At 30.7% G+C, this 18499-nt stretch overlaps 1 protein-coding gene across 2 annotated transcripts in view; it reads left to right on the top strand.

Moving 5' to 3' along the window:
* LOC127710471 (sorting nexin-14-like) overlaps positions 1–18499 on the top strand; it is a 51070-nt gene that overhangs the window by 22061 nt on the left and 10510 nt on the right. The window contains exons 15-24 of one of the 2 annotated variants that reach the window (XM_052216345.1): positions 171–228; positions 1284–1350; positions 2166–2224; positions 3125–3160; positions 5291–5358; positions 6177–6238; positions 13952–14147; positions 16010–16043; positions 16433–16482; positions 18190–18293. In XM_052216345.1, the coding sequence (XP_052072305.1) occupies positions 171–228; positions 1284–1350; positions 2166–2224; positions 3125–3160; positions 5291–5358; positions 6177–6238; positions 13952–14147; positions 16010–16043; positions 16433–16482; positions 18190–18293 (734 nt within the window). The remainder of the gene's footprint in view (positions 1–170; positions 229–1283; positions 1351–2165; positions 2225–3124; positions 3161–5290; positions 5359–6176; positions 6239–13951; positions 14148–16009; positions 16044–16432; positions 16483–18189; positions 18294–18499) is intronic. The other variant, XM_052216346.1, reaches the window with a different exon arrangement.

The raw sequence follows: 18499 nt of genomic DNA, 5'->3' as shown, positions 1-18499 counted from the left end.
AAATAGTAAGCTCTTTGAACTTAGTTGATGGAAATGGAGGACAGGAAATTTGGACTGCCTCTGCAAAAAGAAGTTATGTTGATAAGGGACATAATTTCACATCTAACAGACCTGTAGATAGTGGAAAAAAAAGAAAAATGAATTATTATTAAGTTTGGTTTGTATTGTAGTTGTAGAAGGACCATCAGACCAAGTGATTAAACTTAGAACATCAACACCTCTCTTCAAGTAAGAAATATATAGATAAGTGCTTAACTAGATATACATAATAATACCTAGTGAACGTCTAAGTTTTTCCATGATGTATCTCATATTTGGTTACATGGCAAAGATGATCATTTATTGGCAGTTTGTACATATTCCCTTTGATTTTACTGCCTAATATTTTTAAGATCATGGACAGGACTTGATACTCAAATATTAGGCAATGACGTCATGTATCAGTGCAGCAATTGCTCAAGTCCATCGCCTTCAATTTATCAATGAAATGGACGCGACTTCATTCATACAACCAAATAACTAAACGTTTTGTACACGTAAAAGTAGTTTTACTAACTATTTTCTTTTACTTCATATTCTCAACCAAAAAAAACATATAGTTAAGACAAATTGCCGATGAAAAGAATAACGGCATTTTATGTTGTGATACTGACCAGCAGCTCGCATGATATTCTTGCTGATAAAGTCAGTATCAAAAACAAAAATGCCATTATTCTATATATTACTGCAATCATTCCAAAGGTCGCCAGACATTGGGCAAAGGCAAGTAAAAATTGGTTTGATTCAGTTAAGTTATATGCATTACTGGAATAAATGACCAGTAAAGTTTTTAATTCTGTCCAAATTATATGTGTAAATGTCCTGTAAAAAAGAGTCTGGTCTAGTTAAAAAAGAATGGTTTACTGAACCAAATGTCCAGTTGATTTCTCAAAGCCTTGGGAACCACTGTTACTGTAAACCATCATTTTTCCTTAAGTATTTTAGTTTCATATTAATTTGTAGGAACTTATGTTTGTTACTTTGTGGCAAACAAAAAATTTCTGATAGCCTTGAAAGCTGAAATTTCCAAATCAGCAAAATCAAGTATCCATAAAAATAAGATTTTTCCTCAATCCATGAAAATAGGTTCTAATGAAACATCCCAGTTAAGTCTGTTAGAGGTTAGCATATATTTATACAACATTGTTTATCTTATTCATTAATAGTCTATAGCTACAAGTATTATAGAGCATATTCCTTTCTTTGTGGTGACCCTAGACTGACATGTATTATTTTTATTTTAGGGCCTATGAGCATACCTATGATTTATTAGAGAACACATTCCTTCCTCTGTACCACCAAAGTGATGATGTGAGTATGAATAAGGGGGTTGTGACAAAGATGTCAATGATACAATAACCCAACACCACAACAAAACCAAAAACAAATTTATTTATTACAAGCTTGAAAGCACAAATTTTAAATATTCAAAGTACAAGTTGTCAAGGATAAGCTGCAGAAAAGAAAGCTAGTTTGTCTTAGATTTCCTAATCTTTCATTTTTGTCTTTTCTCTGGGATACTAAGTTGTGTGCACACTGTCACACTGTGTTAGACCAAAAAAAATGACCTAAGTAAAAGCATGTATATGATAGTTAACAAAATAATGATAGAAATCATGTCTTAGTGAAAAAGATATGTAATTTAACTAATGAAAAAATCATGGATTGGAATAAACAGAGAAATTTTAGATAAAGTCAGTGAGACAGCAACCTTACAAACAATTAACGTCATAAAACTTGACATCTGGTCGTCACACCTGGTAATAAGGAATAATTAATTGAAAACTATAAATGAAGCCAAGTATCTTGGCAAGATAGTCAGGTATTTGCAGTACTTCTATGAATGTTCAATTTGAAAATTTAGGAAAAATAAGTCTTCTAGCTTGTATGTCAAAAATGAAAATTAATCTATCATCTTCGGTCATTCCAAAGTTAAGTAATAGCCAAATTTCCAGTTGGAAATCAGCTGACCTTGAAAATTACATCTGTAAAAAGTCCAGTCAAAACACTTTTAGTATATTTATAGTTGAAAATTGCTTGGACTGGATGTCTAGTATTATTATGAAGTGTTTTAATCACAGTCACCTAATTGATCTCTGATTTGATTTTGTATTGTTTTATTTCAGTATTATAAGATGATCTGTGGAACAGTAGTACCATCACAAACAAGTAGATCTACAACAAAGTTAGTACTTATATAATACATGTATATTAGAACATTAAATTACAATCATTATTACATCTTCCGTAGAATATTGAATCGAATTCTGGGTTTTGATATTTTGACTTTTTAGTCTGTTTGTGTAAGGATTATTGGTAAAATGCAAAAAAAAAAACATGTAAGTATTAACTCCCTGTTCCCTTAAGGACTTTTCAATAAAACCATAATAGGTAACATTCATAATACCCTTCTCAAGGCATGCTTGTTAACTAAAGAATTGGATTCGAAATACGATTGCATGCTTTTATTATTGCGTTTTGGGAAAATGGACTAAATTGTGAGATTATTTATTGCGATTTAAGGAAAATCTGCATAAAGATATATGTATAAGATATCAGAATGTGAGTTCTTATTATTGCGATCCTCGCCCAGTCGCCTTATTCGCAAAGAAAAACCTTGCAATAATTTTTGAATTTACAGTACATGATTATGTGAGTACAAAACCAGTGGGCTGTGACAGCACAGTCAAAATTCTTTAAGGTGAATATTGCCCTTGTGAGGGGAAGCTTTAGTTATAGTTCAAGTTCATAATATCCTCAAATGAACTAAAAACCAAAATGTATTATTTTATATCAATGCCACAGTACTGGCTACTATTGGGATCATACATTCTGATCTTGAATCTTATGTTTCTGTTTATCACTAGCCAGTAGCCCATCATTTCCCCAGACACCAATATTAAATCAAAACTCTGATAAATTATTGAAGTTGTATAAGAGAAGTTTGTCCTGATTTATTTCAGTTTACAGTTACAGCCTAGATCTTTTAACAATAACAGGTAACAATGTCCTGGTTTATTTCAGTTTACAGTTACAGCCTAGATCTGTTATCAATAATATGTAACAATGTCCTGATTTATTTCAGTTTACAATTACAGCCTAGATCTATAAACAATAACAGGTAACACTGCATGTGTATGTTGTTATTTATATTAACTAGACTTTTATATGTATTAGTTATAGTATACCATAGTTTATGTATTCTAAATATTTAAAACATTATTAGTTTTTTTTTAAAGGATGCACAAGACATTTTTTTGAGTAATTAAAACCTTTAAATTACATTGTCTGCTTGTCAGTTAACTTTCCAAAAGACTAATATTGATTTAATCTAGCATGAATATATTAACCCAAGTGAAATTAATTAGGAGTCACTTCCAACTGACCAACACAGGGTCCACCTTCAATAGACAACATGAATATAACCCTGACATGAGTTTGCAGCTCCCAAAACATTTTTGAGGGAAAAATATATTTACTGCTATGTCAAAAAATAAGGAGATGTTGTATAATTGCCTATGAGACAAAAGAACAAATGACATAGAAAATAACAACTATAGGTCACAATACAGCCTTCAAAAATGAGCAAAACCTATCCATGTACCACAAAAATGATTTCCAGGTGATCAAGGAAGAGGAAAAGGAGCAACCAACAAATTGAAAGTAATTCTTGTAATCAATAGTACAGAAATCTTATAGAAAACAAGTTTTTAAAGTTAATGGGTCTCACAGTAAATCTTTGGGGGAAGACAGAACGTGACTCTCAGTATTCAGTTTGTTTACTGATTAAAGATAAGATTCCTTTCATATTTTTGTTTTTCTTGATACAGAGTAAATCTTGAAATTCCTAACACAGCTTTCTCTTCTGGTAACAATGAAAAAGATAGGTATTGTTAAGTTAACAAGATGATTTATTTCTGTGTTATTGAGCATGGTTTTATTGACAAACTTTGTTTACCATTTTCTTTGATGTAAACATTAGATTGTTTGTGTGTTTGTTATGATCTAACAGCATGTTAATATAATTGTTTTATGGAAACCACAGGTTTTACTTACAGGTTGCACTTTGTGAATACAGCTGTTTCACAAACCACGCCTCTTTTGTGGAAATATATAATATTCATAGATATTTTGTTTTGTTTACCTACTGGTTCCCGAATATGATCTCTATGTTTCATCTCTTAGAGACATAACTTGTGAATGTTACCAGAATAAATACACATGGATAGTGGCTAAATTAAATTCTGAGGCAGACCCAAAGTGAAGGGAGGGGTAGTACAGAATTTTAGTATAAGTTTAATCTCTTAGAAGTTTGAGGAAAATAAATGTTGAAAATAAGCTGCACATCCCTATATTTTGACATCTGAAAAAAATAGTAGTACATATAAACTTTCCGTTCTAAGATATAATATTTCACGAAACTTCATGTAAAAGTGGTAAAGTTTTAGCCGTAAAAGAAGTTTCTATGGGAAATTGCATTGTCTATATTTACAGAAATGCAACCTATAAGGTAGAGGTGTGTTTCCTTGTACACACATTCTGTTGCCTTGTAGAATGAAGAATGTAAAATCATGTGATATTTTTATCTAAATGATTTATACATATGTATATGCTAAGCCTTTATCATAATAAATGTTACATATGTATATGCTAAGCCTTAACCATTATTAATGCTAAAATATAATGAATATTCCCAGAGATTTAAGAGATGACATAAATTTGATTTTTCTTTAAAAGTGAAAAAAAATTTGCTCAGTTTTGAAATTTATTTGTAAATGAGAATAGATTTATGCAATCAAGGACCACATAAATAACATACAAATGATTTTGTTTATATAAATAAGAAATTTGTTAAAGTATTTGATAAGTTTTGAAGAGGCAATCTATATTTGAGAGTAAGAAAAACATTTGTTATAATAGATTTCTTAGTATGTTCAACATCCTACTTCATGTCATAGGTAATAATTACTTATCAAATTTGGGTTTTTTTTCACATTAGAGTTCATTTCTACTAGATAACTGTTATTATAGAATTATTTTGAAAGAATTATTGAACGGATTTTGGGAGAGGCCAACTTTGTTAGCATATAATTTCTATGTATCATAAATATTCATTAGCCCATGTTAAACTGCTGAGCTCTTTGTATGCCTCATACAGGGATCGTTTTTTAAAATCGCTAGTTTTAGGAAAATGTGTTATTATACTGTGTTTTCTTTCAAATTAATCTTATTGAATTATTATTTTTTTTAGACCAAAGAAAAAGGAATCTGGACTATCAAACATTGGGACTAAGATAAAAGGAGTGTTTAATAAAACTGGTTTGTATTATATTTCTATTTAGACCTATTTTGTGTTATAGCTGTCAAAAAGGGTTCTTTTACAAGACATTTTCAGCATGGAACAGAGCTTCACTCAATAAGCCTAACTTGTTATATTGACCAAAGTGAAACAGTTTACTGTGGTTGTATACTGTGAATTCATTTGTTTTTGTGGGTTCAAATTTCGTTAATAGGGACTTTTATTTTCGTGGATATTTGATTTTGTGGTATTAAAGGATGTTAAAAACTGAACTTGAGTTTGTTTTGTGATGAATAGAATTAATAGAGATTGTTTTAGGACTAAACTTCTTTTTCCTTAAGTTTATTGATGTTAAAACTTGACAGATTCACTGTCAAATGAAACAAAATCTGTTATGTGAAGATTGTGAACGAACTGGTACAGTTAACGCATCTGAACTCCAGAAAATAGGTGGCTAATCCTTATTTTATGTATCTTGTATGAATATACTCGGGTGAAAAAGTAGATAGATGAACAGAATAAAAGTTAACCTGCCAAAAAAAATTTCTTGTGTAAATGCTGGTAACTAGTCATAGTAAACGATTCCTAGTTATGCAAATCATACTAGAATAACATATATTTTTAAATTATTGCAAGCATTTATTATTGCAATTTTGTCATGACCAACAAAATTCAATAATAATTATTGCGATTTCTGGAAAAGCTGCATACAGCCACAGGTATATGTATGAGATATCAAAATGCTAGTTGTGATTAATGGAATACTCACTCAGTCCCATTATTCACTTAAAAACAACATCGCAATAATTTCTAAATTTACAAACATTTTTTTTTTTAGGTGACATGAGGCCTTTACCAGAGGCAGACAACTTTGATGAAGCTGATACAATCACTATTGCAGTAAGTTTTATCTGTTTATAATGCAATATGTTCATTTTCAATAGTTTATTTTTCATGGATTCACCTTTAGGAACAAAAATATATACTGTCTTCTGAAGATATCAACAAAGGAGATGGTATATAAAGGCAATTACCTGGACTCAGAAATTTTAAAAATACGAACATTTTTCAATTCTATAAAAATAAAATAAAATATCGACTCTTCAGAGTAGAATTGAAGTTGTGGTGTCCCTCTGATGTCAATAAGATTCTTTTGACATTTTTTTTTCCAGTTTTGCATTTAAAGCATGATGATGAAGTTGTTCAGCAAATATGTAGGACAAAATTAAAAAACTAATCTTTGACAGATTAAATTAGTCTGCTGAATATCTGAAGGATGATATTTGATAAAAATATAAAAGATTTTGATTGTCTAGTTTAATGGGCAAAAAAGGGGGACTTTTTTGTAATTTTTCTTTTACTTTACATGATTTTTCGAGGAGCTGTCAGTCAGAGCTCTGACATAAACAAGTCAGAATAAAATGACTTCTTCAAGTCAGAAAGTGTTTTGAAATTCTGACCTGTATGCGTCAATATTTGTTTTGCGTAGTTTTCACTCGAGCCCGTCAAACCAGAAGTTATTTTGAATTTGCAGCCGATCTACGACACATACGATCACGTGGTTTTTTGCAAGAGATCACGTGTTTGAGAGTCGTTGTTTTGGAAGTGTCTCAAACGAGAAGTCATCGAATATTATATTGATTATTTACGATTTTTCGTGAAAATCTAGGTCATTGTGGGCATTTTTAGAAAGGTAATTCATATTACCTCCGTATTTTCATGGGCATTTTTATATTTTTTGCCTTTAAAGAAGTTCCTTGCAAGTGATTTTTTTGCTGTTTCATGAAGGCGCGCGACCTGTAAATACGGACGCGTGGTCTTTGAGATGACCTGGTGTTTGACAATTCTGACTTGTTCAGGTCAGAAAATGTTGTTATGATAATGAATTGTTATTTTCGGGAGATAACTCGTGTTGTCTTAAACAATATTAACATTATTAACCAGTCAGTGCAATTTAAAAAGTAAAATTATTGCTTCGAGCTGAACATCGTCACGTGATTTTTCTATTTTTAAACTCAATCACGAATTGATTTTTTAACCTTTCTGATTCGTTTCTCCCTATGAGAAAAACGATCATTGTGAATATTGATATGATGATAATGAAACGAAAATGGGAAAAATTTTAATTTAAGAAAAAGGAAGGGAGGGGTTTAACTAAAGAACCCAAGGTTTTTTTTTTATTTTAAAGTTATAACTTGAGAACAATAAGTGATGCACACACCTGGTCTTCATTTATGATCATGGGACATGATAAAACAAATCAAATGAAATGTAGGGCAAGTCTCCAGGGATCACCCCTATCCCTGTCATTTCTCTATTCCTCTTTATGTCAAATTGATTTGAATGAAATATACCGGGCTAGTCTCCAGGTTTACCCCCACCCCCTGCCATTTGCAAATGTTCTTATATTTTGTAAACGGCAGAGATCCCCACCCCTAAACCATATATATTCTTGTATGGGACAATTTAACAAATCAAATGATATGTCGGGGAGGTCCCTGGGGGTCACCCCTACCCCTCCTGTTTGAAAACTTGTAAACGGTCGAGATCCCCACCCCTAAACCATGTATTTTCTTGAATAGGACAATAAAACAAATCAAATGAAATATAGGGGAAGTCCCTTGGGGTCACCCCCACCCCCTCCTGTGTTAAAACTTGTAAATGGTCGGGATCCCCACCCCTTAACCATATATACTCTTGTAATGGTCAATAAGACAAATCAAATGAAATAAAGGTGAAGTCCCTGAGGGTCACCCCACCCCCTCATGTTTGAAAACTTGTAAACGGTCGAGATCCCCACCCATAAACCATATACATTCTTGCACAGAACAATAAAACAAATCAAATGAAATATAGGGGAAGTCCATTGGGGTCATCCCCATCCCCCTTTTTGAAATATTCTGGATCACCACCCCTAAAGGTAAACCATATGATATTCCTGTTCGTCATTTCAAGAAGATTTGAATGACATGCAGGGTCAAACCATAGGCGTCACTTATGCATATCACTTTACTAGACAAAACCAATTTGTACTGGAACTTGCCCAATGTCAGGCAACCATGGGAATGACAAATTATGGGAGCTTTGTTTGGGAGACTTCGTAACAGCATCATGTTACAATTATTTCTTGTTTATTTTAATCTGCTGAGAGACCACCTTTACATATTATATTTATCAGTGTTTGTGCAAACAGAATTGTCTATTCAGTATTATTTTCCTCTCACATGCATCACATCTTATTAATTACATGGATATAGGAAGATGTGATATGAGTGCCAATGAGACAACTCTCCATCCAAGTTACAATTTATAAAAGTAAACCATTATAGGTCAAGGTACGGCCTTCATCACGGAGCATTGGCTCACACCGAACAGCAAGCTTATAATAAAGGGCCTCAAAAAATTACAAGTGTAAAACCATTCAAACGGAAAAACCAACGGTCTAATCTATATAAAAAAAAAAATATATTTTGGCATATTTGTTTTCCTCTGAAATTACACATCTATAATTCTTACCACAGATGCTTAGTCACATGAAGCATTTACCTCTAATTTGAGACATAGATAGTCTTTGTTTCTACAGAAGTGAGAAGAACATTGGAAGTCAGAATGTTCTGACTTATAAAAGTCTGAATGTTCTGACTTAATAAGGTCAGAAAGACTCAGAATGATCTGAAAATACTGACTTTTTTTAATGTTTAGAGTATTTTAGACTATGAATGCACTTGTCATGCTAGTACCATAAGAAACCCTGACAAGATTTTGTTCCCAAACAACAATTTTTAAAGATATTAAGAATAACAAGTGTACAATGGAACATAAATTACAAAGTTATAAGTGTTGTGAAAAAAGCTATTTAAAAAAAAATCAATAGATAATTATCTTTCAACTTTTACATGTATTTAAAAAACAGTGAAAATATTATGGATTATATGTACAGCTTCTTGAAGGACAACAAAGTCACCATATTTGGTCTGAATTTGTATGTTTTTTCTCCTCAAAATTTTTTTAACATTAATAATGTCGGCTTTTTTCTTAACTTAAATTTTAAACATTCTTAATTATAATTAAATTTCCCCAACATTTTGCTTACAAACTCTTTAATTTCTAAAGTCAAATTGAAAGTTGTCTTCACAGATTCAATGTGTCTGAAAATGTTATATTGAAAAAACAATACTTTTATATCCTCAAATAAAATGGGCATACCATGAGTTTAATGGTCATGCAGATATGCAATCCAGGATGTTAACAATCAGAGTTTAGATTACAGTCATATAGTAATAGGCAGAGTTTTTCTTATATAATCAATAACCAGAGTAAAGATAATTGATTAATAGAGGTTTAGTTTAATATAAGTAATAAACAAAGCTAATTAATACACTTGCAATCACATACATGTAGTTAAATTAGTAAATACAGAATATTCATACAAAATTCAGACAGAAATACTGTAATAGGTCAAGTCATTAGGGACGACATCAACAGTTCAATGTAGGATAAAAAACTTAATTCACATCACATAGTTTTTTCACTGACCCCCCCCCCTCTTAACTTAATTTGGGAAAGATTGATTGACCAATATGGATTTATGTAAAATCGATTTTGGATAAACAAAACTTGCAGCAACTTTAACCCCACCCCCAAACTATTTGATTTAAGTTTTTTTATCCTACATTGGTCTTTTGATGGCGTCCCTTAGAATGTGCTGACTTTGTACATGTTGTAGTGATAGTTATGGCACCCATACAACATGTAGGAATCAGTCAAAAGGAGAGAAAAATTCCCGAAATTTGTCACATAGTGACATTTGTGAGTCGGAATAACAAAATATAGACTCATTAATCTCTCCATCTTTTCAAAAATTATGAACCAGATTTTATGCATATCCATATAGTTTTTGACGGACTCTTTTAAGTCAGAACATGATTTGACCTGTTTGAGTCAATTTGCAGAACAAAATTTCCCATCAAAGCTATGTGTTCTTCCTCTTAGCCCCTTCTGAAACTGAAACTGTTGAGTTTATTATTTGATTTTTCCATACATTATCATTAATATCAAATGGCAATGCCTTACTTAATAATTTCAATAAATTTAGTTTTTGACTGATTTTTTAAAGTCAGAACACGACTTGACCTGTTTAAGTCAATTTGCAGAACAAAATTTCCAATCAAAGCTAGGTGTACTTCCTTTAAGCCCTGCAATGCCCGGCTTAAATATTTCAATAAATTTATTTTAGTTTTGGACTGACTCTTTTAAGTCAGAACATGATTTGACCTGTTTAAAACAAAATACATTTAATATTGAATATACCAAATAAACTTTTTTATAGTCCTCATTATTGTGACTTATGGGGACTTTATTCTCTCTGTCTTTTATCTGGCTCACCCATACATTTTTAAATCAATATGACAATACTATACTTAAAAGTTGTAATAAGTTTAGTTTTGTTTGACTCTTTGAAGTCAGAACATGATTTGACCTGTTAAAGTCAGTTTACAGAACAAAATTTCCAATCAAAGCTAGGTGTACTTCCTTTAAGCCCTGCTTCTGAATCTGCCATTTTCGAGTTTATTATTTTGTTTTTAGAAACAATTTTGTCAAATGGATATTTATTTTAGGGGATCTTACATATATTTCCTGTGTCTTTTATCTGACGTTCCCATACATTCATTAAATACCATATGGCAATGCCCAGCTTATATATTTCATTAAATTTATTTTAGTTTTGGACTGACTCTTTTAAGTCAGAACATGATTTGACCTGTTTAAAACAAAATACATTTAATATTGAATATACCAAATAAACTTTTTTATAGTCCTCATTATTGTGACTTATGGCGACCTTATTTCCTCTGTCTTTTATCTGGCTCACCTATATATTTTTAAATCAATATGACAATACTAGACTTAAAAGTTGTAATAAGTTAAGTTTTATTTGACTCTTTGAAGTCAGAAAATGATTTGACCTGTTAAAGTCAGTTTACAGAACAAAATTTCCAATCAAAACTGGACTTTTCCTCTAAGCCCCCCCCCCCCAAATCAGAATCTGCTACTGTTGAGTTAATTAATTGATAAGTTTGTTTAGAAACAATTCAGTCAAATGGTTTTTAAAATAATATTTTTTATAACCAAAAGTTCCATATGTTAACTTAACAGAAAAAAAAGTCATGAAAATGCAGAAATAGAATAAAATTTTAAGATAATTTGATGAAATTTGTAAACAAAATACATTTGAATATTAAATATACCAAATAAACTTTTTTATAGTCCTCATTATTGTGACTTTATTATTGGGTGTCTTTTATCTGATTTTCCCATACATTCTTAAATGCGTATGACAATTCCAGACTTAAAAGTTGCAATAATTAGTAAAAGTATAGTTTTTGACTGACTCTTTGAAGTCGGAACATAATGTGACTTGTTCAAGTCAGTTTGCACAACAGGATTTACCTCAATGAAATATTAAGATATCAAATATATATCAAATAAACTTTTATATAGTTCTAAAAATTGTGACTTAATATTTGTGATCTTTTTTCCTACTTGTATCCATACATTCTAACAATCACATCACAATCATGACAATGCCCGACTGTTACAGTTGCAATCCATTTAGTGTTTGACAGACTCTTATAAGTCAGAACATGATTTGACCTGCTTGAGTCAGTTTACAGAACAAAATTTCCAATCAAAGCTAGGTGTTCTTCCTCTAATCCCCCCCCTCCTAAATATGAATCTGCTACTGTTGAGTTAATTAATTGATAAGTTTTTTTAAAAACAATTCAGCCAAATGGTTATTAAAATATTATTTTTTTTGGCAACAACAAGCTTATGTGTAAACTTAACAGAAAAGAAAAGTCATGAAAATACAGAAAAAGAATAAAATTTTAAGATAATTTGATGAAACTTGTAAACAAAATACATTTGAATATTACATATACCAAACAAACTTTTTTATAGTCCTCATTATTGTGACTTTATTATTGGGTGTCTTTTATCTGTTTTTCCCATACATTCTTAAAAGCATATGACAATGCCAGACTTAGAAGTTGCAATAATTAGTTAAAGTATAGTTTTTGACTGACTCTTTGAAGTCAGAACATAATTTGACCTGTTTAAAACAAAATACATTTAAATATTGAATATACCAAATAAACTTTTTTATATAATCCTCATTATTGTGACTTTAGGGGACCTTATTTCCTCTGTTTTTTATCTGGCTCTCCCATACATTTTTAAATCAATATGACAATACTAGACTTAAAAGTTGTAATAAGTTTAGTTTTGACTGACTCTTTGAGGTCAGAACATGATTGTTAAAGTCAGTTTACAGAACAAAATTTCCAATCAAAGCTAGGTGTACTTCCTTTAATCCAAGAAAGTCCTTGTTTTCAGACTGCTTCTGAATCTGCCATTTTCGAGTTTATTATTTGATAATTTTTTAGAAACAATTAAGTCAAATGGTTATTTATTTTAGGGGATCTTAACATATATTTCCTGTGTCTTTTATCTGACGTTCCCATACATTCATTTAATATCATATGGCAATGCCCGGCTTAAATATTTCAATAAATTTATTTTAGTTTTGGACTGACTCTTTTAACATGTTTAAGTCAGAACATGATTTGACCTGTTTAAAACAAAATACATTTAATATTGAATATACCAATTTCGGGCAAATAAACTTTTTTATAGTCCTCATTATTGTGACTTATGGGGACCTAATTTCCTCAGTCTTTTATCTGGCTTACCTATACATTTTTAAATCAATATGACAATACTAGACTTAAAAGTTGTAATACGTTTAGTAAGTCAGAACATAATGTGACTTGTTTGAGTCAGTTTGCACAACAGTATTTACCTCAATGAAATATTAAAATAATAAATGTTTTGCTCTTAATACATTTAGCTTAAAGTGGATGAGAATATATCTTTTATAAACATAGTCTTATCATGAATAAGTGTTAGTGTCTTGTTTTTCCTTGGAAGATTTGTATTGTCATGGTACTAGTAAATGTATCCAATATTGTAATTTGTAAATCTTTTGATATTCAGAAAATTGTATGATCCATTTTTTCTCACCTGGTTTTTCTTTGTATTTTGAAATAATTGAAAGTGATGAGATAAATATATTATGTTTAGATTCTGGAAAGGAGAAGGTATGATGTCAGATGAGCCCCACTTTTTAAAACTCTTTAATTCGAAACTAGTAATCACCATATTTTTATGGAGATTGATAACAAAGTGGTAGTAATGACTGCTTCAAATCAGAACAAAAATGACCTCTCGAAGTCAAAATGCATTAAAAAGGGGCATAAATCTTATTAGAATATGAAGATATTAAGTCACAATATTTTGTGCAAAAGCTGACCTGTGGAAGTCATTTTATGATAAATTAAAGACTGACATAAACTGACCTGTACAAGTCATATTCTGTTGAGTGCAAGAAGGGAGACAACACTTACATCAAATTATATCTGACCTATGGAAGTCATTTTATTCTGACTTGTTTATGTCAGAGCTCTGACTGGCTGTAGCAGAATTAGAAATTTCACTATTTAAATTCTACAGATATAATTTCAAATTTTAAATGTCCCTCGTATATATTTTCAGTCGTGTAGTTCATTAGACGATGAGATTCCTGAGTGTATGGCTGTAGATGGTACATTCCAGGAATTTCACCCTCCAGATCTCAGTACATGGAGGGTATCCATTCCCAGGATAGGGGCCAGACCTGATCCTGACAATCCTAGAAAACAATACTTTGTCTTTATCATTGATATCAGAAGAGTGGATGATGTATCTAAAGGTAAATCTAGAAAACAATACTTTGTCTTCATCATTGATATCAGATGAGTGGATGATGTATCTAAAGGTAAATCTAGAAAACAATACTTTGTCTTCATCATTGACATCAGAAGAGTGGATGATGTATCTAAAGGTAAATCTAGAAAACAATACTTTGTCCTTCATCGTTGACATCAGATTGTATCTAAAGGTAAATCTAGAAAACAATACTTTGTCCTTCATCATTGACATCAGAAGAGTGGATGATGTATCTAAAGGTAAATCTAGAAAACAATACTTTGTCTTCATCATTGATATCAGAAGAGTGGATGATGTATCTAAAGGTAAATCTAGATCACAATACTTTGTCTTCATCATTGATATCCGAAGAGTGGATGATGTATCTAAAGGTAAATCTAGAAAACAATACTTTGTCTTCATCATTGATATCAGAAGAGTGGATGATGTATCTAAAGGTAAATCTAGAAAACAATACTTTGTCTTCATCATTGACATCAGATGAGTGGATGATGTATCTAAAGGTAAATCTAGAAAACAATACTTTGTCCTTCATCATTGACATCAGAAGAGTGGATGATGTATCTAAAGGTAAATCTAGAAAACAATACTTTGTCTTTATCATTGATATCAGAAGAGTGGATGATGTATCTAAAGGTAAATCTAGATCACAATACTTTGTCTTCATCATTGATATCCGAAGAGTGGATGATGTATCTAAAGGTAAATCTAGAAAACAATACTTTGTCTTCATCATTGATATCAGAAGAGTGGATGATGTATCTAAAGGTAAATCTAGAAAACAATACTTTGTCTTCATCATTGACATCAGATGAGTGGATGATGTATCTAAAGGTAAATCTAGAAAACAATACTTTGTCCTTCATCATTGACATCAGAAGAGTGGATGATGTATCTAAAGGTAAATCTAGAAAACAATACTTTGTCTTTATCATTGATATCAGAAGAGTGGATGATGTATCTAAAGGTAAATCTAGAAAACAATACTTTGTCTTCATCATTGATATCAGATGAGTGGATGATGTATCTAAAGGTAAATCTAGAAAACAATACTTTGTCTTCATCATTGATATCAGATGAGTGGATGATGTATCTAAAGGTAAATCTAGAAAACAATACTTTGTCTTCATCATTGATATCAGATGAGTGGATGATGTATCTAAAGGTAAATCTAGAAAACAATACTTTGTCTTCATCATTGATATCAGATGAGTGGATGATGTATCTAAAGGTAAATCTAGAAAACAATAGAGGTCATATGATCAAATCCCTGCAGAGTCAATTCAAATACTTGAAAATTGTATTTGTTGCTTATCTTCTTAGCACCCGACATTTTAGGAGTAAGAGCAAAGAATTGTTAACTTTGAGATTCAGAATAATTTGTTCATGTAGGGTGACATGTCTTCCTGTATCCTGATCTAGCACATTAAAAATCTAGCTCAGTGTACTGTTTTTATACAAAATAGGGCCTTTTTTTTTCAAATCACATATGTTCTCATCCTGATATGCATTGTACCTTCATCACTTTCACCAATAGACAAACAAAATGCATGAAGATATATACACTGGTGACATACCTGTACCAAAATTTGTACTGACACAGATTTTCTGGCACATTTCAACCAGTTTTGTGAATACTTAACCCTCCCCTCTCAATTCAGTGAAGTTTTAGTACAAAGTCAGAAAACTTTGATTATACCATTTTATTCAGCATATTTAATTATTATTAAAAATTATATTTTTCTTCTGTACATGACACAAATGACACATATAAAACTATTGTCTCGTTCTACATTTGTATTGTATGTATAAGATAGCCTAAAAGTCTATTATTTTATTTTACAGATAAATCAGGAAGAGCAAGCTGGGTTGTAGCAAGGTAACAGTTAATAATTTCAATAAAAAAATCTCTAATTTAACTATCTCCCATAGTTTAAGGTTTTTAATTCTTTGATATGTATTTTTTTGTGTAGCTTATTTTATGTAATTAAAATAGGATATAACAAGAACTGTAATTTAGAAATATTTGTGTCCATTTATTATGGAGATTGTTGATCAAAGAATACAAATGTGTGATAAATTATTGCAATTATGAGAAATGTAAAATGTAAATGAGAGTTTGAAACCTATTTCAATATTGCAATTGTGAGAATGGTGAAAAAATCATTGAAACAAATCATTTACTTTCTTGAGGTATTTCAAAACTAAAAAAAAAAATCCTAATTGCATCTATTAGACTTTTATTGATATGTTTTGTTTCCTTTTCAGACGATACAATGAATTTTATGCTTTAGAGAGTAAACTTTTAGAATTCCATGGTAATATATAATATTTATTTCATAGATAGTAAACTGAATTGAACATATAGAATCTACAACACTGTGCTGACTATCATATTTAAAAAAAAAAAAGCTAAAATTTGGAGGCTTGCACTATAATTATAGAATCAACCATATGATTATCATATAAAAAAATTATGTTGAAAATTTAATTATTGAGAGTGGAGAAATATTATCAAGATTATAATTATTAGGGGTAAATTGGAAGAATATGATTCTTTTATAGTTTAATGAAATTCTCCTGGTAAGTACTATTCTACTAGTGAATTCGGTAGGAAGTTACATGGATAAATTTAAACAATGTATTGGGTTTTACACAAGAAAGAAAATTTCATGACGGGAACTAATTGTTTTTATATGCCCGTTTACGGGACGTATTATGGTATACCAATTTCCGTTGCCGTCTATCCGTTCATCGTCAACATGTCAGACAATAACTCAAAAACTCTTAAACCAATTTGCATGAAACTTTGGTGAATTGTTTATATCTATTGACGTGAGCTCCCTTTCTATTCTTATAAATTATAGATTTTATGTTTCCCAGTTATGGGGTTTAATTCATTAAAAAAGGGGGATTTTCCATTTTTCGGACAATAACTCAAAAACACTTTCACCAATTTGCAAGCAACTTTGGTGAATCATTTATATCTATTGATGTGAGCTCCCTTTCCATTTTTTATGAATTTTAGATTTTAGGTTTCCGAGTTGTGGGGTTTTATTCATTAACAAAAGGGGATTTTCCAGTTTTCGGACAATAACTCAAAAATGCTTTGAGCAGTTCTCATGAAACTTTGGTGAATTGTTTCTATCTATTAAAATAACCTCCTTTTAGTTTTTATTAATTTTTGAAATGGCATTGAGAAGTCATTAAACTTTTTTCTTTGAAAAAGCGACTGGCGTATCATGCGCTAATGGCGCAGCTGTTTATTAAATTTCCCATGAGTTTAAATATTTCTTCGCTCTTGATAGTTAAATTTTAAGATTATGAAATGCTTACCGAAGTGCAACTTGAAAAAGTTTAGCTTTCTTGAGGAATAGAAACATTATAAAACACAACAGAACAGATTGAATTATTTCTAATTACCGTAAGACCTAATATTCATTTTAATGTTATTGAAATTTTAACTCAAAAGAAGTAAAGTAATGCTTTTTTGAGTAAGTCAAGATAGAGACAAATTGTTTAAACTATATATGAGCTGCATCATATAAATGTCGACCTTATGCAAATGCACATATACATGTACATGTATAAGACTTTGATTGATTTTTGAACATTCAAATACGAAATAAAAGATAAATTTTTGTCTGTTTTGTATGGTTCTTATATCAACTCATTTTTCAAACAGTTACAGACTGTGCATAGAGATTTTTCAACTCGAAATAAGTTTACACAGTCTTCACACTTAACTTTTGAGTCCACAAGCCAGAAGCTCAATTTTAAAAAAATTTTAGTTGCATTCTGTTGGCTTGTAGAGATGAATTTTACAAGCCTGAAAGCAATTTTCAAGCCAATGCTGTAGGACTTGTGGTTAAGCGTAAAGACTGTTTACAGATGTATCGATATTCATTTGCATAAGGTTGATTTCTATCTGACACAGCTCATATTTTACAGATGCTGATGCTAACCTAACCTGTCAACCATTTCAATTATAAACTATTGTTTACAAGTAAATTTCTTTCTTACAGGTGAATTGATGCAGGATTGTCAGTTACCAGCCAAAAAATCTTTTGGTACCAGTAAACATGAATTTATAGATGGCAAGAGGGACCAGTTTGAACAATATTTACAAGTAAGAATTATTTACATGTAGGATTACTCCAAAAAAAAACAAGAAATGTTTGCATTGATATTGTTTGGTGGTTACAGCTTATAAATGAAGTAGACATATGTACAAAACAAATTTTCAAAAAAATACTGAAATGGCAAAAGTATTTTAATTCATATGATTTATTGGAAAATTTGATTATATGCTACAGTTTTCTAAAAACAACTTCA

This window comes from Mytilus californianus, unplaced genomic scaffold, assembly GCF_021869535.1.
Source record: "Mytilus californianus isolate M0D057914Y unplaced genomic scaffold, xbMytCali1.0.p SCAF_8, whole genome shotgun sequence".
In the NCBI taxonomy this organism is placed as follows: Eukaryota; Metazoa; Mollusca; class Bivalvia; order Mytilida; family Mytilidae; genus Mytilus; species Mytilus californianus.
The sequence above is the reverse complement of the archived record's forward strand: the minus strand, read 5'-3'. Positions and strand labels throughout refer to the sequence as shown.